At 52.8% G+C, this 20217-nt stretch overlaps 1 protein-coding gene across 1 annotated transcript; it reads right to left on the minus strand.

Annotated features, from left to right (window-relative positions):
* Positions 1–600: 600 nt before the first annotated feature.
* LOC132007274 (pepsin A) lies at positions 601–9473 on the minus strand. The gene is made up of 9 exons (XM_059385411.1): positions 9370–9473; positions 8771–8927; positions 6641–6758; positions 5964–6082; positions 5072–5271; positions 3466–3582; positions 2382–2526; positions 2190–2288; positions 601–894 (listed from the first exon to the last, which is right to left on the minus strand). Exons 1-9 carry the CDS (start codon positions 9423–9425, stop codon positions 745–747), a joined length of 1161 nt encoding a protein of 386 aa, XP_059241394.1. The 5' UTR covers positions 9426–9473; the 3' UTR covers positions 601–744.
* Positions 9474–20217: the final 10744 nt, after the last annotated feature.

Genomic DNA, 20217 nt, shown 5'->3' on the forward strand with positions numbered 1-20217 from the left:
TGTTTGCTGACTGGCCTGCCCACTGCCTTCTCCCAAACTCTGCCCAACCCCCACCCCATCACCCCCCCCCCTCCACCCCCCTCCTCCCACCAGCCCCGGGAACTGGAAAACCATTGGGTCAGTTCAGTGTCCCGCACCCAGAGCCTGGAGGGGTTTTCCAGTGTTCGTCTGGATCAACCAGCTCATCCCAGAGAGCAGCCCGGTCGATGTGAGAGTGTCACCCTTGGTCACCCCTCTTCCCCCTGCCTGGCCTGCATAGGAATATCCCCATCAGTGGAAGGCTTCCTTCTCCCAATCTCTTCCCTTTCCTCACTGTCTCCTACCGCCTTTGGGAGAAAGAAGTTGACTCCCTCACCGAGAACCTAGGTGCCCCATTCCCCGAGGAGGCAATGAGGCCTGGGATTTCTGGTGCCTGTCTTTCTCTCATGGTCCCATCCCGGCGTGCTGAGGGCCCATCATCTCCCTGGCCCCACACAGGGTGTGTAGCCCTGTCTGGTGCCGTCCAAGTGGACGTCGTTGTCTTGTCCCTTTGCCCCAGTGTTCTGATCCTCGTGGTGTGGGAAGAAACACACAGCACGTTTTTCAGGAGGATGGGTTTTTATTCTACGTTATTGGTATGACAGGGAAGGGGGCCAGGATTCCATCTCCACAGGTGCCTAGGAAGCACAGTCAGGAGAATTATATACATCTAGAGTGGGCGACTAAGGCTAGATCTTCCTGGGACGTGGCGGGAGAGACGCGGGCTCAGGCCACGGGAGCCAGGCCGACCTGGTTGTTGCCCCTGTCGAAGACCGCGAAGTATTGGCGGATGAAGATGTCACCCAGGATCCAGAGCTCTCCGGAGGGGGTGGGGAGGTTCATGCCTTGGAAGCCGCTGACACAGCCCTGCTGGTTCTGGAGGAAAGGAGAAGAGAGCTGGAGACCGGGCACAGGCTCCCCGGTGACGGGGCGCGGAGGCAAAGCATCAAGGTCCGCAGGCAGCCGCACGGCACGCGCAAGGGAGGAATTTCCTGGCTGATGTCCGGGGACCTGGCTCTTCTTGGCCAGGGGTCTGCCTGTATAAGCTGCTGGCTCTGCTGTTGGTTTCCAGGGATTACTAGACATGATCCAGTGTTTCTGGCAGACATACAGACCCTGACATCAGCATCGGAGCTAAGAGGTTTGGGGGAGAAGTCAGCCGCCGGGAAGGATTTTGGAAGCCCTGGTGACATAGCCTTTTCTCATTCTGACCCTGTCCAGTGGCAAAGCACATCAGCTGTGAGTCCTAGGGGCACAGGGGCCACCACCTTGGCAGTACATTTAGAACTGCCTGGGGAGGGGTGCCTGGGTGGCTCAGTGGGTTGAGCCGCTGCATTCGGCTCAGGTCATGATCTCAGGGTCCTGGGTCGGGCTCTCTGCTCAGCAGGGAGCCTGCTTCCCTCTCTCTCTCTCTCTGCCTGCCTCTCCATCTACTTGTGATCTCTCTCTGTCAAATAAATAAATAAAATCTTAAAAAAAAAAAAACCTGCCTGGGGAACTTTAGGCCACGCCCCCTCCTAATTAATCAGCATCCCTGTTAGGGGTGGGGACAGCCTAGCAGCCATCAGTACTTCTTGTTGAATGACATCGACCCTTGGGGCAGAATTGGTTTTCCACCTGGCGTTCTAATAGTCCAGGCAGCATAGTCCTGTGGCTCATCTCTACCAAGGAAAGATTGGTTACTTGGTAGATATAGTAGGAGCATCACAAACCCTGTCCCCAAGGAAGGTAGGGTTTCCATTTGCTCAACCCTCTGTAGCTTCGATGTGGCTGATCCCACTCGATCACCCCACCCACACCCTGGGGGTGGGGAAAGCGGACATCTTTAGCTTCTAGAGCAGGACACTGAGAGCCAGAACAGGTTGCAACTGGTTCGGAATCATGAGCCGGTTCCTGAGACCCAGGGCTTGGACTCTGGTGTCCGACTGGAAATTCTCTCTTCCTGCCACCGGCCTTTGCCTCCCTTTTCCCCTTGGGGGGCGCCGCATCCCCCCATTTTCATTTATACACTTATTTTAAGTGTCTTCTTTTTCTCTGGAGGCTGTCCAGAGCAGATGTCAGCTTCAGCCTGTGGAAGATCACTTTCCCTTGTGCAAAGGCCGGGATGGTGGGGGGCATGTGGCCACGTTTGCTGCAGGCGCCCGTTGGTGACTGGCCCCAAGCCCCCTTACCTGCAGGATGTAGGCACTGGGAGGCAGAGGGTACTGGATGCCGTTGATGGTGAAGACGATGTCGGGCAGGTTGTTGATGGCTGAGCAGCTGATCACCATCTGGAGAGAGTGAGGGTTAGGAGGACTTTGATTTCTCCTGCATGGCCCAACCACCCCTCGGGTCTAGAACAGGGCATCCAGGGCTGGACTCACCTGGCCGTATGAGTCCTGGCTGGCTCCGATGGTGCTCTGGATGTTGGCAATGGCATTGCTTGGGCCAGTCAGCAGAGAGGTGCCTGTGTCAACAATGGCCTGGCAGCCCTGACTGCAAGCGATGGGCTGTCCGTTCATGGTGATACTGAGGATGAGACACAAGTAAGCATCTCCTGAGCCCCCGGGGGGTGTATCTCCCTCAGGAGGAACCAGGTGGCCCCAGAGGGGCCCTCTTCCATCCATGGGCCGATACATAAAATTCCAGCAGCTCGCATGCTTTCACATATTCAGTTACTCCACAAATATCGATGGAACACCCACTTTGTGCTAGGCACGGGAGATGCACAACCGGACAGCCGCATGGTTCCAGGCTGCAGCGAGTGCATGGTCTGGAAAGATGGGTTATGATGGCACTAGAGCAGAATGAGCAGGACACATGGCCAGGGGACAGGGTGGTGGTGCCAGGGAAGGCTTCCAAGAAGGAGCAGAGCTGGAGGAGGACAGCACAGGCAGGGACTGATGGAGATACTGAGCAGGGGCAGGAGGCAGAAGACGTGACGGGCTGGGGCAGACACAAGGTGACCAGTATGTGCCAGTTTGTTCGGGACCATCCTGGTTTTGGTACCGTGAGTCTGGTGTCCAGGGAAACAGCTCAATCCTGGGCCAAACTGGGCGGCTGGTCCCCCTAGCAGGCCAGCTGGGTGACAGACAGCTGGGGAACGAGGCTGCTTGGGGGAGGGGCAGGTTCCCAAGGGGAGAGTGGAAAGGAATGCCTTGAAACAAGTCAGCCCCTTCACCCTAGGGTGGGAGGGACGTGTGCTAGTTCAATGTCCCCTCGGGGCTGGGCTGTGTGGATGTGTATGCTGGGAGATTGTCCTGCTTGTTTGAAGGAAAGTGGCTTTTCTCTTCCAGTGAGATGCCTTTCTTGGGGTCTCTCTGGCTTGGCCAACACGTTCTCCCCTGGGGTACATTTCCCTGTGCAGGCTGTTCGAGGGGGATTCTAGAAAGCTTAGTTAACTACAGGTCTATATGGAAAGGAGACCAGGGCCCACGGCAGGGTGTAGGCCATCCACAGAGCTCTCACCTGTCCACGGAGATCTGCCAGTAACCCTCGACAGAAACGGGCACCCAGTTCAGGTTTCCAGTGAAGTAAGAAGAATCGATGCCACCAAACATCACCACGCTGCCACTCTGGTCATTGCTATGGAAAGTGAGGTGAGAGACAGAAACTCATTCATTCATTCATTCATTCACCCGAATATCTACTCTGCGCATCCCAAGAGCTATTCTTGATGGGGCTCTTGCCAGCGCCAGGAGCTGTGCCAAGTGTATGACAGACACAGTGGAAATTTTCATTTCCACTTTACGGTGAGGCTCAAAGACATGAGGCAACTCCCTCAAGGTCACACGGCCATGGAGCCACGGAGTGCCTAGGTCCTTCTGGTTCCAAGGTGTGTGGTTTCTACCCCATGTTCGCTCTCCTTGCTGCGGGGACCTCAAGAGAAGCAAATACGTGACAGTGGCCGCTCGTCAGGACCTGATCATGGAATTTCCTGACTCTCAGCCAAGGGTGGTTTCCAGTTTGCCAACACCTGGGATGTTTTTTGATTGTCGTGATTTGGAAGGGGTAAGGGGGTGCTATTGAAAGCCAGTAGACAGGCCAGGGAAGCTGCTAACCATCCCGCAATGCACAGGACAGCCCCCCAGCAATAAAGAATTCTCTGGTCTAAAATGTCCAGAGTGATTGTGATGGAGAAGGCCCTGATTGGTCGGAGAAATAAGATAAATACCGAAGTAGCCATAAAGACAGGTTCTGTGTACGAGCCGACGGGAATATCAAGTGGCCAAGGGCAGACACGGAGGAATGGCTGCTCCTGTTGTAAATTGCAGGAGTCCTGGTTCCTGGGACATTTGTTTTCTAAATCTCTGCACTTTCGGGTCAGACAGGGAAGCAAAGGTGGGCGAAGATAGGAAATTAACCAGGGAAGAACTGGCCACGGATACAACGGGCTAACCCCACCCTGCCTCCCGGCAAACGTCCACCTGTACAGCGCGACCCAATGAGGTTACAGCAGAACAGTTAGCCACTCCGGGAGAACATGGCAAAGCGCTTCGAGAGAGCAGGATGTGTCGGAGGAAGGCTGAGTGTCTCGAGGAAACTGATGACACCCTCTGATATTCTTGCATAAAACTTTGCTCAGCGAAACCAGCCCTTGGCGTATTCTTTACTCATTCTTCTAATTAATTCATAGTCATAACCGGAACGTGGATTTTGTTAACTAACAGAAGAAACTTGCTCTCGTCAGTTAAAATTCCCTTGTTCAAAACATAAGTCCTATTCTCATTTTTTTGCTATGGAATTTTGGCCCCCATTTTAAGTGGATTCACTTAATCCACTCCTGGGGGCCAGCCACGAGCGGGGCTGGTGCTGGGAGCAAATGGCTAACGAGGTTTGATCATATAAGTCAAGGCGACAAAAGTCACACTGGTAAAACAAGACGAAGGAAGGAAGTTGGTCAGGGAGGGATTTGACACCTTCGTCTCCAAGATTTACCTCTTGAGACTCGGACCTTGACCTTTCAAATCCCTTGCAGGCTGAGACCCCGCCCACCCCACCCAGCCCTGGACAGCTGGGCTGGGCCAGGCGGCTGTGACCAACCCCCCCCCCACCCCAGCCCCGCCCAACTTACCTGCTTAGGTAGACGGAGAAGAGGTCCTGGGAAACCAGCCCCTGGTTCCACATGTTGTCGAAGACAGGGGTAGCCCCGGAAGATGCAATCTGGGGGTAGGCCAGACCCAGGATGCCGTCGAAGGGAGCGTAGTACAGGAAGGAGCCGGGCTCAGTCTCGCTCAGGCCGAAGATCTGGTTGGTGTCTGAGATGCCTCCAACCTGAATTGGGGGAAACCAAGATGTTCTCCATCAGCATGTGTTGACGGAGCGCAGTGGGGCGCCCGCCGTGGGCCCAGAGTATCCCCGCTTCATTTCGAGTAGGACCCCGCTTCTCAGGCAGCGGGCTGGAAGGAAGGGGGAAGGACTGGCTCCAGGAATGCTTGTTACGGGTCTCCAGATGGCCTCGGTCGGAGACGAAGAGTGAGAATTTGGGGCCGAGCAGATGGTCACAGTGTGTGTGTGTGTGTTTCTGACGACTGGATGCAAAGCAGACCCCAGGCAAGTCAGAGCCCTTGACCCCTGCATCACCCCGCGGGGGGTGGGGGGGGCGGGGCTTGTGGAGTTCTCCTGGGGGTGTGGGGAGGGCTGCAGGAGGGGCGTGAAAAGGGGGAGGATGTGCTGAAGGAGAACTGGGCCTTTTTGTCTTCTGCTCCTGTCCCCTGCCCAGCCTTCAACTTGTGGGTGCGGAGGTTGGCCAATGGCTCCTGGCCTTACCCACCACTGCCCCACCTGGGAAAGTCTGTGACATCTTTGCCACTTTTGCTTCCCACATCCTTCTCAGGTTACTTTTGTGGTCACCGAGACCCACATTGCTTGAATAAGCTTGCTCGGGGTGGGGGTGCACTGTGCTCCCCAGGGTCCTGGGAAGACGGCTTCAGGGTTGGGCGGGTGGCCGGCCGTCAGGTGCTCACCTGGACGGTGTCATAGCCCAGGATGCCTGTCATGCTGCCGGTGCCGTAGGCGATGGAGACTGTCTGGCTGGTGCTCTCGTAGGTGGAGGACTGCTGAGGGTTGAAGCGCTTGTGGTTGGCTGCCAGGGCGAGAAGTAACTACATTACACTCAAAAAGCAGAGCAAGAGTCATGGGCTGAGAGGGTCTTCCTAGGGTGGGGGCCTTGTTTCTGGGTGGGCTTTGGAGGAGAAAAGTCACCTCTCCCCTGAACTTTAGAGCCTAAGAATCCCAGTTTCTGCTTCTGTCTAGTTGGGCCGGTTGGGACCCTGTCCCGGACGGGAGGTTGCCAAGGACATCCTGGTCTCCCCTCCTCCTGGAAGTCCTCCTGATTTCTCCCCTGAGCAGAGCAGCCTCATGGCCACCCACGGTGCTAAACACCTTCACGCTTCTCTCTGCAAGTGGGTTGATGTCCCGGAGGGCAGAGACCACACGTGATTCACCCCCCAATCTTTGGGCACCTAAGCCCAGGGCTTGGCACATAATAGGTGCTCAGTTAATGCCTGTGGCGTGAATCCCTGATTGACACCCAAGCCCCACCCCCCAGCTTGAAAATGGACCTATTTGCAGCCCTGGGTGTTCTGGGCTCCCCGATGGGTTGGTGCCTGGAAGCCCAGGTGGGGAGGGTCCACGAACTCACAGCAGGCAGGACTGGAGCAGTAGACGGAGGGCACCCAGAGGTTGGAGGAGCCGGTGTCGAAGATCACAGTGAACTCCTGAGGGGGGGTGCCGATGCCGATGGTGCCGAAGTACTCCATCTGTCAGGACGGGGTGGGGAGGCACAGTTCACTGAGCACACCGTTCGCTGGGACCCCACGGCCCGGCGTCCCTGCGGACTGTGTCTGGGTTGGCGCCTCCACCCACCTTCCAGAATTTCCCTTCACTGTTCTCTTAGCTCTTCTCTCCCTGCCCAGTGCATCCATTCTTCAAGGCCCAGCCCGGTCTCCCCTCCTCCTGGAAGCCTTCCTTGGTTGCTCCCCCGTTATCCTCACTGTTCTCTTCTAAGCACCATGAACACCCAGTGATAATCTACTGTCCCCTCTTCAGCTCTTGTCTTGTATATCTTAATCTCATTTTCCTAGAGAATGCACGTTCTTGGAAAGGGGTGGGGCCTGACTGCACCCATCAGAGTACATGCTGAAGTGCTTCTTCAGTAAATTGTCGTCGGGGAGATCAATGAGTCACCTAACGAAGAGGACCCCTGGAGATGTCAGATTCCTAAATCTAGGTGTGGGTGGCAGGCTCAAGAAAGGGCACAAAAGTGGCAGTCCCTTCTCCCTCGCCAGCTCTGTTCCAGCCCCGCTGGTCTTGTGGCTCTTGGATGATGATGAGCTCCTCCCCCTCCTAGGGCCTGTGCACTAGCTATTTCTTGTGTGAGGAAGATGTTTATTCTGGATCTTTCCCTGGCTGGCTCCTCCTCATCACTCATTCAGAGCTCCAGTGAAATGTCCCCTCTGCCCAGAGGCCCTCCCTGACTCCTCTATCTGCATTTGCCCCCTCCGTCTTTCTTCTCCCCCTTACTCAATATTTAATTTGTGATCCTTGTCATTCTCTGAAATTATCTTACATTTATTTGTCTCTAACTTGTCTTTCCCTCTAGACTATAAGCTCTGAGAACATCACTTCTTCTCCACTGCTTCCTTAGCTCCGTGCACAGAGTAGGTGCTCCATACGAATTTGTCAAGTGAACAGGTGAGCCAACTTTACCAAGCCCTTACAAAGGTCCAGGCCCTGTGCTAAGCACTCTGAAAAGCATTATTGCCTCCATTACTTGCAACGACACCACGATGATAGATTTTAGTGGTTCCGTTTTGCAGACAAGCAAGTGGAGAAGGTAAGTGACTTGCCCAAGGTCAGGTGGCTCGCGAGCATGAGAGCTGAGCTCGGGGCCAGGGCGACAGGAAGCTTGGTCTCCTACCCTTGGCCCAGGGCCATTCACAGTAGGAACACGTAGGCCATTCACAGTAGTGACACGTAATATCTACCAAAGGGCAGGGTGTGGCGATGGGGTCCTAAACTGGGGAGTCATAGTGATCTTCCTCAAGCTCCAGTCTGGTCATGTCAACTCTCCTGGTTAAGACAATTCTGTGGCGGGTGCCTGGGGGGGCTCAGTGTTTGAGCCTCTGCCTTCAGCTCAGGTCATGATCTCAGGGTCCTGGGATCGAGCCCCCCATCGGGCTCTCTGGTCAGCGGGGAGCCTGCTTCCCCCTCTCTCCCTGCCTACCTCTCTGCCTACTTGTGATCTCTCTCTGTGTGTCAAATAAATAAATAAAATCTTAAAAAAAAAAAACAAAAACGAAAATTCTGTGGCAATTACAGGAGACTCTGACTCCTCAGGCCTCGCTGTGCCTCCTTTCCTTGCTCTCTACTCTCCATGAACGCTGGCCTGTTTTCCTCAAATGCACTCTGTTCCCCAATGTCATGGGGTCTGGCACAAGTGGTCACCCCCTGGGAAGCTCTCTTGTCCCCTGGAAAGCCTGGCTCTTCCGTCCGTGTTTGCCCTGGCCACACCCTCTGAGCATGAGACATTTACTGTTCCCTCTTGGCCTGGTGGCACTGTTCGGGGTTTCCGAGGGTCCCTGCTAACCTCTCTCTCCTAGACTGAGTGGCACGAGGGCATGAACACTAGATGAATGAACGACAGAACCAGCGAGAGCCTGTGAGTTTTCCTGCATGCCCTGTGCCTCTGAGATCCTGCCTGGGAGCCCTGGCCCACTATCCAAGACCCCTGGGAGCACCTCTGTCCTCCGGGGCCAGCCTGGGCACTCACGTCCATGTAGTTCTCCAGGGGCTGTGTGGCCATCACGGGAGCCTCCTGGGGGAAGTACTTGCTGGCTGGGTTGGGGCTGTGTTTCTTCAGGAAGTCCCCTAGGAGCCCATGGTCCAACAGGGTCTTTCTCAAGGACTTCTTTCTGACCAGGGGAACCCTGTGGCAGAGTGTGAGCAAACGGGTGGGTTGGAGGAGGCAGAGTAGTTAGACAAGGAATCTGCTCGTGGGGTGCCATGGAAGCCTTGGGAGGTAAAGGAAGCTGGCCCAAGAGAGGAAGAAGGAAGGAGAAGCTGAGGGGGGAGACGCTTCTCTTTTTGGCACACTAACGCAAGGAGGTTGAGCGGGTACTCAGAGTCACCCGGCCTGGTCCTGGAGCTGGGAACCCAGCCCGGGCAGGACTCAAGACCCATGTCAGCCATGCTGCTTCCCCAAAAGGGCAGAGGGAGACAAAAAGGGAGGCTGGAGGTGGTGGAGGAGATATAAGTTGGATGAGGGAAGCAGGAAGAAAAACCTGAGGGCCAAAGAAAGGAACATGAGAAGCAACAGAAGGAAACAGCTCCGGGAAGCTGGTCCTGGGGCTGTGCGTCCCCCAGACTCACTTGACGATGGCGCACTCAGAGAGGGCCACCAAAGTGATCAGCAGCAGCCACTTCATGGTTCTTCTCGGCTCCCGATCTCCAGAGAAGGGTTGAAGGCTGGAAAGTGTACCGCAGCAGGCAGGAGTTGCTCCTTATATACGGTCCAAGGGCTTGGGGCTGAGTCTTATCAGCCTCCAAATGTCACCCATTTTCCTAACCCCAAACAGAAAAGTTCCTGATAAGATTGTCCCCGCCCCTCAGCTCCATTCGGGAAGTTTCCAATCGAGTAGATTTCCACTGTGACCGTCCCCCACAGTGAGGATGGAGCAAGCTATGGAGTTGCGGCTTATTCCTTAAATAATGGAATTCATTAAAACTTGACAAGTTGCATGTTTTCACAAAATTGGTCTAAAGTTCACTTAATACTGAACAGATATTAAGGGGGCTTGCACTCTGATCTGCCCCTGGGGGATACCCCTGTGAGAACAGTCCCCTGACTCAGTGATGGTCCATGTTCCTGTAGCTGCTACCCCGAAGCTCATTCTTAGGTTGGTGGTTCGGGACTCAGGACACATTTTCACACAGCAATGTCCTCCTGAGGGATTGTTGGGTGTCAGACTCGCCTAAGGTTTCTCATGGCGGTTGAGCTGATTCTCGGGAAGGGGTGCATGCAGCACAGAGGAAGGGGAGAGGCTGGAGCGAGTGGGAGAATAGTGCCTTCCTTTGCTGGAGGAAGCAAACTTGAACCCAGCTGCATTTGTCATTGAAATCTGCGCCTTTTTCGTTTCATGCCCCTTCTCTCCCTACTGCTCTTCTCTCCCCCTCTCAGGTTGCTGGAAGCCTCCACCTTGGAGACCCCACCAGGGTCGGACTCTCCCAGGGGATCCATGCTTAAAACATGGCCAAATCAGCTCCAGTGGATTTGCCCAAAGCTATCTGGGCAAATTCATACTAGCATGTGAATGACTTAGAAGAGGATCCTCTTAAAAAAAAAAAAAATCTTCTTGGAAGAAGGTTCTTCTTCTTGGAAGAGGATGTTTATCAACCCATAAGATTCTCTACCTCGTGGGGCTTTGTCAATGGACAAAGTGGAGTGACAACTTTGATTCAGCAGTTGTGGGGGACAGAGATAAGCAGGAGGGAGGGTGCCAGTCAGTAGTAGCAAGCCCTATCTGTGGGTGTTGTTTTGAGAGCAGATTCCCTGGGCCATCCCTGGTTTTACCAGGAGACACAGATTCTATGAAAGCTCCAAATTTTGTGCCATGCCTCAGGGTGAATGTGGAGAGGTGGGGAGTGTGGTTCAAGGTTGGGACCAGGGGTGGTGAGTACATAGCACATTCGCTTTGCATACTTCCCAGGTAAGACATCTTTGGTCCCCAAATGTGGATCCTTGTGCTGTGTTTTCCACCTTCAAGTGTTTTGGTACCCACTTCCTCTCCTCTGTCTTTTCTCCCCCCGCCCCTAGCCTTTCTCACTCTGATTTGTGGGCCGATCTCAGCCCTTCTATGGTGGAGCTGATGGTCCTACAAAGGCTTGCCTAAGTTCTGGGAGCACCCGCTGAAACCCTGGCTCAAAGCGGCCGGGGGTGGGGAGGGGGGCGGGGAGGGAGTGGGGGCGGGGCGTGTGTGGGGCGCTGCTCATCTGGACTTCAAAGGTAACTGGGTCTTACCCTGGGGGGTGGGTACCTTGGTGCTCATCGTTATTCTTTATGCCCTGTGTAATCTGTTATGTGTATCCGAAACCATGCATCATAATTTTTTTTTTAAAAAAGAAAAAAAGAAGGACCGAGTCTTTTGTGCCTACTTCTCAACTCGGAGATGAAGGGAAATGTGGGTGGGTGGTAACAGGGAGGGTCCGGGAAGCCTCAGGACTGGGGGGAGTGAACCACGAAGATCATTATGCGTGTTTTGTCTTTTGTTTCTGCAATGGCTTCGGTGTGTTCAGCACTTGTTTTGATTAATCCCAGGCAAGCTGGGTTTAGCTAAGAGCAGCTTGGGAATGTGACTCTGAGTAGGGCCATGATTCTAGAATTAGCCACTCTGCTAATTTATCTGGAGTGGCATGGTCCGTGTGTTCCTCTCCCTCGGCAGGTAGAGGAGACAGGGGAGCTTAGATTTATTGACCTCTCACTCCGAGGTCACTATGATGAGTAGCGCTATGATCCCCATTTGACGGATGAGAAGACTGAGGCGCAGAGAAGTTGTGCCACTTGCCCGAGGGAGCTTGAACCCAGGCCTCTCTCTGTGGCTCCCGGGGCCTTCTTCTGCCTCAGTTCTCAGACCTGAGCTTACTCCAGGCCATGGAGGAATCATTTGAAGGGTTCTGGATCCCGGGTCTGGGGCTAGAATCCCAGCCCAGCCTCTGAATGTCTGTAAGACCCAGGGTTAGGGATCTGGTCTCTCTGAGACTCAGTTTCCTCATCTATTAAATGGGGGTAAGAGTCCCAGCACTTTCTTGGGATCACTGTGAGGATTAAATATGGAGTGCTAACAAATCACACACTTCTTTTTAAAAGATTTATTTATGTGAGAGAGAGAGAGAGAGAGAGCATGAGCGAGAGGAGCAGAGGGAGACGGAGAGCATCTCAAGCAGTTTCCATGCAAAGCAGGGAGCCCAAATCGAGGCTCGATTCTCCTACCCTGTGATCATGACCTGAGCCAAAACCAAGAGTTGGATGCCTAACCGACGGCAGCACCACCCATGCCACGGGCGCTGATGCCACGGGCCCCCAACTGCCATGCGCTTGCAGGGACTGAAATGGAAGCGACTGTCCCTTCCCAAGTGCTGGTGGGGAGCGGGGCCGCCACGGCAGGTGGGCATGCGAGAGGTCTGGCCCCTCTGCAAAAAGGCTTAGCAGGATCGTATAAAGTAAGCGTGCACTTACCATCTGACCTAGCCGTCCCCCTCTTGGGTATTTACTGAAAAGAAATGAGAACCATATGTCCCCACAACGACATGTGCACAGATGTTTAGAACAGTTCTTTTTCGTAATTGTCAAAAACTGGTAACAATTTGGAAGTCCTTCCGTCGTCCCCTGAAAATGGTGGGGAGCCACCTGATGGATGAACGCTCAGCAGCAGACAGAAACGAGCTGTTGGCTGAGTCTCATGCATCACGCCAAGTGAAGGAAGCCAGACTCAAGACGCTACTTGTGTAAGATTCTACGTACACCATCTTCTGGAAAAGGCAGAATAATGGGGACAGAACACAGGTGAGAGGCCAGAGGAAGAGGTTGACTTTGGGGAGATGGAAATGCTCTCTCTCTAGGTCGTACACTTGGCAAGGTACGTTTCCCTCTAAAGCAGTAGACGCTTAGAGGGCAGTAGACTCAATGCACTTGACTTCACACCGGGGACCTGTTCAGCCAGTGGCAGCCCCAGGAGAGAGGGGGCAGAGGGAAACTGGGAGCTAGGTGCTGCTTGTGGGGGTGCTCTGGAGGGGACACATAGGATTCATTTCATAAGATGTTGTAATACCATTAAAGGAGATGCAGAGCCAAAGAATGACAGATTGGCTGGCGGGTTCTCTCACCTCATCCTGGGGGTGAGTGTGGGGTGGGTGAGGTCCTCTTGGGAGGGACTGATAGTGTCCAGGCTCCTCGGGGCATACTAGAGGGTTGCAGGGTTTAGAATCCGAAGACGGGGATCTCTTTGGAGGCACAGCTTGTCTGTCGGACCCACCAGGGAACTTCGGACCGAGGAGAAATATGTTTGGGAAGCAGAAGGAAGGCTCCTCCGGCAGGAACCTGAAGGAGTCATTTACATATTCATTCAGTACGTTTTTATTGTGCACCTGTTCCGTGCTGGGTAAGCATGTAGTTTCAGTGGCTGGAGGTACATCCGTGAGCAAAATGGAAATATACCAAGACTTCAAGGGGTTTGTGGTCAAGTCAAGAGAGGGTGGTGGTGTGTGTTGGGGGGGGGGGGCTCTTTCCTTCCCGCCTGGACAGGTCTTTGGATCACACTAATGGGAAGCTCTTGGATGGGTGAAGGTAACTGAATCTTCCCATATTAGAGATCTTAACACCCTGAAGGAGGCTGCAAGGAACTGAGGGCCCCAGTCTGACAACCCACGAGGAGCTAAATCCCGCCGACAACCGTGGGAGCCAGAAAGCGGACCCTCCTCCTGGTGAACCCCAGACAAGACCACGTCCCTGGCTGACACGCTGACCACAGCTTTGTGGGAGGCACTGAAACAGAGGACCAGTTAACACAGCCTGGTTGCTTGACCCACAGAAACCGTGAGATAATGAACGTGAGTTGTTTCTAGTTGCTAAATTTGTGTTAATTAACACACCATAGAAACTAGTACAATAGAACCCCAATTGAAAACTCCACGAAGAGACATGTAGCCGCCTCTGCTTGTCCCCCCACTCGGGGTCTCTCCAGAGCCCTGCAGATCAGGTTTTGGCCCAGGAAACGTGAACGATCAGACAAGGAGGGAGCTGACTCTGGACCTCCATCTGTACAATAAGGCTGGTGTTTCCGTGGCCCTCCAGGCTTTTCTCAATGCTCCAAGATACGTAATTTTAAAAATTATTGTCATCCCTTCATGATTCCTAGAGTCCAGGAGGTTATGGTCAACACAGTTTCATATAACCGAATAGTGACACTTTAGGGACAAGAACCCGTGCCACGGGAGGCTCTGATCCTGGGAAACCATTGCCCCGGGCCAGGCTCGGTGCCCACACACACCCACCTGGCTCCCGCCCATAGGTTAGAGCATCAGGTGGACGTTCCATGACGGACACAGCCTCCATCCCGGGGACACTCAGGGAAGCCACTCTGTCCGGTCCCCACGGGAGCTCCTGGGAGGGAAAGTGGACCCCCGACTCCAGGACCACGTGTCCTCCATGAGCAAGTCTGATGGCCAGCCAGACCCACTCTGTGGCTGCCGGGGGGGCGGGGGGACGCCAGGTAATCTCATCATGCCAGACTGGCATGGAAGAAAGATTAGACAACACTGTGTGCTTTGCCATTAGCCTTGCCTGGCACTTGGCTTTGAGGGAACGGCATCCCCAAGGCAGGGCACGCCCTGCCAAGGGTACAGGTGTTCAGAAATGTTCCGTGAACATATCAAGTCAAACAATGGAATGAGATCTAAGGAGCCCAATCCTGGCAAGACTGAAATGGGTCATTTAAGCACGAGAAGTGTTATCGAGCTGGTGTGATAAGCGTTGGGCCGGCTGGTCCCTTAGGGGCTTTCAATCAGGGCCTCGCCCCAGGCACACAATCTTCCCACAACACTCACTACACACTTAACACTCCCCAGTCCCAGACCTGTGGAATTGCTCTAGGGATGGGCACGGGTTTTGAAATTAAATTTATAATAACATTTATAATAACATTTATAATAATACGTGTCCCTTGTAGATGACTTAATAGGCAAATAAAACTTTTAAAGTGACTCAACTCCATCCAGAACTATCCAGCATTAATGTTGCAAATAAATATATTTATTTTTTATAAAAATGGGGCTAGATGGTTCAAAACACACTGTTTTGCAGACTGTTTTAATTTATTCATTTATTAAAGATTTTATTTATTTGACAGAGAGATCACAAGGAGGCAGAGAGAGAGGGAGGGGGAAGCAGGCTCCCTGCTGAGCAGAGAGCCCAATGTGGGGCTTGACCCCAGCACCCTGAGATCATGACCTGAGCCGAAGGTAGAGGCTCAACCCACTGAGCCACCCAGGCTCCCCTGGAGCCTACTTTTAATTAAAAAATAAGGGCAACTTGGTAGGTCAGTTGGTTAAGTGTCTGCCTTTGGCTTCGTCATGATCCCAGGGTCCTGGATTCGGGTCCCGCATCCAGCTCCCTGCTCAGTGGAGAAACTGCTTCTCCCTCTCCCACTGCTGCATCCTTGCTTGTGTGCTCTTTCTCTCTGTCAAATAAATAAATAAAATTGTAAAAAGAAAAAAAAAACAACCAACAAACCAGTTAGGTTTCTTGTCTTGCATTGCAACTTGTACTTTTACATCAGTAGTTTAATTGTCTAGGGACAAAATATCTTTATAACTTCTTACATGTGTGCGATGCCATTATAGAAAATGGGGAACAGCGAAGTTGCCTGGGCAACAGAGTGGAGACATTCCTATGGAAACCCTGGGAATCAAAGGTACACAGTTTGGAAAAACCCATGAAACGAAGGGTCTTCTCAACCTTACCTCTTGCGTTTCTATCTCATTTGTAGATTTGGAGTTTGGGGGAGAAGAACCCTCCTAGAAATCTCCCCCTGATGGCTGTCCCCACCCAAATTAGTAAAAGTAATTGTCTTCAGGGGCCAAGCACTTGCCCGTGCAGGGCCAGGTACCCCTATGCCAGCATGAGATCTCCCCCGGGAGATAGACCCAGGACTACATGGCACCATTTCACAGATTTATAGCTGGCAAACTGAGGCTCAGAGAGGTTCAGCAGCTTGCCTACAGTGCAGAGAAGCAGAAGGCAGAGCTGGCGAACTTGGCTCCTCTGCTCAGAGGGTCTGAGGCCGACTGGGCCTGAGCATTTTGGGATAGTAGGGGTGAAAGTTCTCTTGGATGGAGACCTGTGAGACCTTCTGGGGGCTGGCGTGTTCTATTTCTTGGCCTGTGTGGGGTCACTTAAGTGTTTCATGATAATGTGTTAAATCATGTATTTGTCCTTAAAACTTATTTACATATTGGTTATGATTTACAATAAAAGAAATGAAAAAGCAGGTAGTCCATTCTGGCTCTGGATCCTCCTTATCCACTAAGGAAAGGGAATTTTGGGACTCCTGGATGGTTAAGCATCTGCCTCACGTCATGATCCTGGGGTCATGGGATCGAGTCCGGCGTCAGGCTCCTTGCTCAGCGGGGAGCCTGCTTCTCCCTCAGCCCGCCACTTCCCCTGCTTGTGCTCTCTCTGTCTCAATCTCTCTCTTTTTCTGACAAATAAATAAATAAAATCTTAAAAAAAAAGAAAGTGTATTTCTAAATGGGTTGGTTTGGTTTCCAGACCTAGGAGGGCTGGCAAATGGCTCGTGGGAGATAGGACACTCATCCGGCGCTGTTCACCTCCCGTGGGGCAGGTGGAACAAAGCCCCTCCCACCCAGGCCAGCCCCTGGGACCAAGAGGCAGATCAGGGCCAGTGACAGTAAGGCATAGACACCTATGAGCGTGATAATGGCTGACAGGTATAAAAGCAAGTGTGTGACGGGAATTAAGTCTCATCTCAGCAACCCTGCGAGTAAGGGCTCCCCGCTCTGCATGTCTTACTGGTAGGATGCTGAGAGGTCCAGTGACAGGTTCAAGGTTACAGAAGTTCACAGCTGGCGGGGGGGCAGAGCTGAGGTTCAAACCCGGGTTGTCTGGAGTCTGAGCCTAGCCTTGTAAGCATTTACTGCCACTTTCCTGAGAAGACACACACCCAGACAGACCCCCAATTTCAGAACTCCCACAGTTCATCCCTGGGGCCCAGTCAGGGGGAGAAGTTCTACTCAAGCAAATGGAGTTGTTGACTATGGATAAGGAGCATGGAGGTAATGAGCTCTGCCCCAGGGGAGGTATGTAAGCAGAAGCTGGGATGCCACTGGTAGTTGGTGCAGAATCGACATCCCGTGTAGATCAAGTGAATGAAAGCACGAATGAGTGGTGAGTCGGCCGAGAGCAGCAGGAGCCCGCTGGCTTTCAGGGGCCCGGAGCATGGGGACCCTGACAGCCCTAAGTCTGTGGACACTGGGCACGGTGGTCCAGGCTCTTGAGCACGGTCAGAAGGCAGAAAGGAGACAGTCCTTCTGGGGTGGGGGTGGTAGGGACGTGCTCATGCAGAATCCTTGGAAGGCAGAAGCCTGGTCTGGAGCCTCCAGCCCAGCTTTGGGTAAAATGCAAGAGAAGGGCTTGGGGGAGACAGGCGTTCGGAAACGGGCAGAACAAGGGTTAACTGGAAGCAGACAAGGCCATGTTTGGAGCCTGGGGGTGGGGTGGCAGAGGATAGAGAGGTTAACAAGGGTATGGAAAATTCTTGGGAACTGGAGCATAACCAAGGAGCTGGCCTGAAGTCCCGCAGAGGGACAGAGGGATTCTCAGAAAGCCCCTCTGCCCCTCACCGTCTCTCCCATTCCACTTCAGGGTGCCTCCTGGGAGCTGGAGCTGCCTCCTGGCCTGAGGTGAACTCCTGCTGGGAACAGAGGTCAAGGTTGCTGATAATGAGTCTTGCCCCACAGGGCACCAGCTCTTTTATCCTCCGAACGCCACGTAGCTCCCTGGTGAGCACACCTCTGGCCCCGATCCTCCGTGTCTGTTCTGATCCAATCTGATCTGATCGAGGCCCTGTTCTTTCTGGTGGTGACCTGGGTCTCGGCTTCGGACCTGGGACTTTATCATGTTTGGTTACAGTGGAAGGAGCTGGGGAAGTGGCCGGAGGGTATTTAAAACCCTTGACCTGGGCCTCCGGCTCCTGATGAGAAAAGCTGTTCTTGAAGCAGCCGGAGCATCCAGCCGGGTGACCTGTGGCAGGAGCGCGCGGGCCTTCCTGCCTTGGCCTAGCGGGGGGCGGTGAGGCCGTGAATGCCTGAGAAACCTCTGCCATCTTTCTAGACCCTCTTCCTGCTTTGCATTGCCCACCTTGGACTGGTCCCTGAGCCCCCAGATACCCCATGAGTCCTTGGCCTGGTCCATCTCCTCATTCATTCCGCGTGCTGGGCATTAGGCCTGCGGGAGACAAAGTAGCCATGAATTTTGCCTCCACTCGGTTCACATCTGAGTGGGAGGCATAAGACCCAGACTTACATTACTAAAATAATAGGCAGAAAATGATCGTAATACTTAAGTAGAGCAGGATACCGAAAAGAGACAAGGTGCTATATAGACCATTTAGAAAAAAGAGCTCAGTTTCAGGGAGCATCTGGGAGGTCGTCATGGAGGAGGAGGCATTTGAACAGTCTTAAGGAGAGTAGCCTAAGATTCCCAAGGAGAATCAACTTTTTACAGGCAGTTGAAACTGGCACAGAGTAGACATTGGGCGAATGGCTAGGCATCCCGACAGACCCTCTGTAAGAATCTTATGATCACTAGGACAGGTAGAGGAGGCTTCGGGGTCTGCCTGGAGGCTTGAAAATCCCCCTGCTGGTGTGCCTGCCTCACCAGTCACCCTTCTCGCAGGAAGCTGTTCTCTGTCCCAGGGCTGGCTCAGGTAAGCCACCATCCCTTCCCCTGCAGCCCTGGGGCTGTCTCGCCCCTGGCACCAAGCATGAAACCATTTGCAAATTTCAAAACTTTTTATTTTGAAAATATCTCAGATGTCCAGATTTGCCAGGCTAGTGCCGCAAATTCCCATATATACTTCACCCAGGTTCCCCCGTTATTAACGTTTTTCCATTTTTGCTCTGTCTATACACACGTGCGCGAGCGCACACACACACACACACACACACACACACACACACGCGGAGCATAATTTTGGTTAAATAGTTTGAGTCAGTTGCAGACATCATGGCCCTTCACTCCTAAATCTTTAGTGCATATCTCCAAAGAACAAAGACATTGGCTTACATAACCACAACGCAATGATCATATTGAGGAAATTTAACATTGACACGAGCCTAACACAACCTGACACACAGTGTGTATTCAAATTCACCGGCTGTCCTAAGATTGTCCCATTTCAGTGATTTTTTTTTTTTCTCTCCTGACCCAGCTTTCAATCCAAGACCATGCCTTATTTTTGGTTGCCTGGTCTCTTCACGTCCCTTCAGTCTGGAATAGCCCCTTGGCCTGCCTTTTGTTGTTCTTGACACGGACAGTTTTGAAGAGCACCGGCTGGTTTTGCAGAATGTACCTGGATTTGGGTTTGTTTGAGGTACTCTTACTTTTAGATCCAGGTTCTGGTTTTTTTTTTGTTTTTTTTTTTTCAGGAATGTCACAGGGGCACTGGGGGTTCATCTGTCTCATGCTGGGTGCTGCTGACTTTGGTGACGTGGTTAAGGGTGGCACCTGCTGTCCAGATCGTCCATGTGGTTCTGGCGCTGGGATTACTAAGTTGTTCTGTAGGGAGGTGCTCTGTGACTGTGCAAATAGGCTGCTCCCTGTGAGACCTTCACCCAAGTCAAAGCAACCCTTCAGGTTGGTGCGTGAACTGATCATTAAAGTGATGGCTGCAGAGTGAAAATTTTCGTTGACATTGTTCGATTGGCAGCCTATGGTGGCGACGAGCTGTCCCTCACCCTATGCATTCATGGATCTCTTTGTATTTATTGATCAGTATGGACTCAGAGATTCTTATTTTATTCGGTGAGTTAAATCCGGTATTAGTTTTCTTACTTTTCATGCTTGATTGTTTTGGGCTTGGCCCCTGGAGCCCCTTTCAGCCGACTCCTGTATTTTTTTTGACACAACCCAGCAGCTTTTGTGTTTATCTGTGTAGTGGGCTGAATGATTTCCCCCTCCCCCAGTGTTTTCATGTGTTTGAAGTCCTCGTCCCCAGAATTGTTGAATGTGACTGTATTTGGAGTCAGAGTACTTAAAGAAGTGATTTAGATGAAATCAGGACTGGGGCACCTCAGTGGGTCAGTTGGTTAAGTCTCTGCCCTTGGCTCAGGTCATGATCTCAGGGTCCTGGGATTGAGCCCCACCTTGAGCACTCTGCTCAACAGGGAGCCTGCTTCCCCCCTCTCTCTCTGCCTGCCTCTCTGCCTACTTGTGATCTCTCTGTCAAGTAAATAAATAAAATCTTTAAAAAAAAGGTGAAATCAGGACATACGGGTGGCCCTCATCTGATCTGACTGTGTCCTTATAAGAAGAGGAGATTAGGGGCACCTGCGTGGCTCAGTCCGTGTAGCGTCCGACTCTTGATTTCAGCTCAGATCATGATTGCATGGGTCGTGAGGTCAAGCCCATTGTGGGGTACTGCATTC

Source organism: Mustela nigripes, chromosome 1, assembly GCF_022355385.1.
Source record: "Mustela nigripes isolate SB6536 chromosome 1, MUSNIG.SB6536, whole genome shotgun sequence".
Lineage (NCBI taxonomy): Eukaryota > Metazoa > Chordata > Mammalia > Carnivora > Mustelidae > Mustela > Mustela nigripes.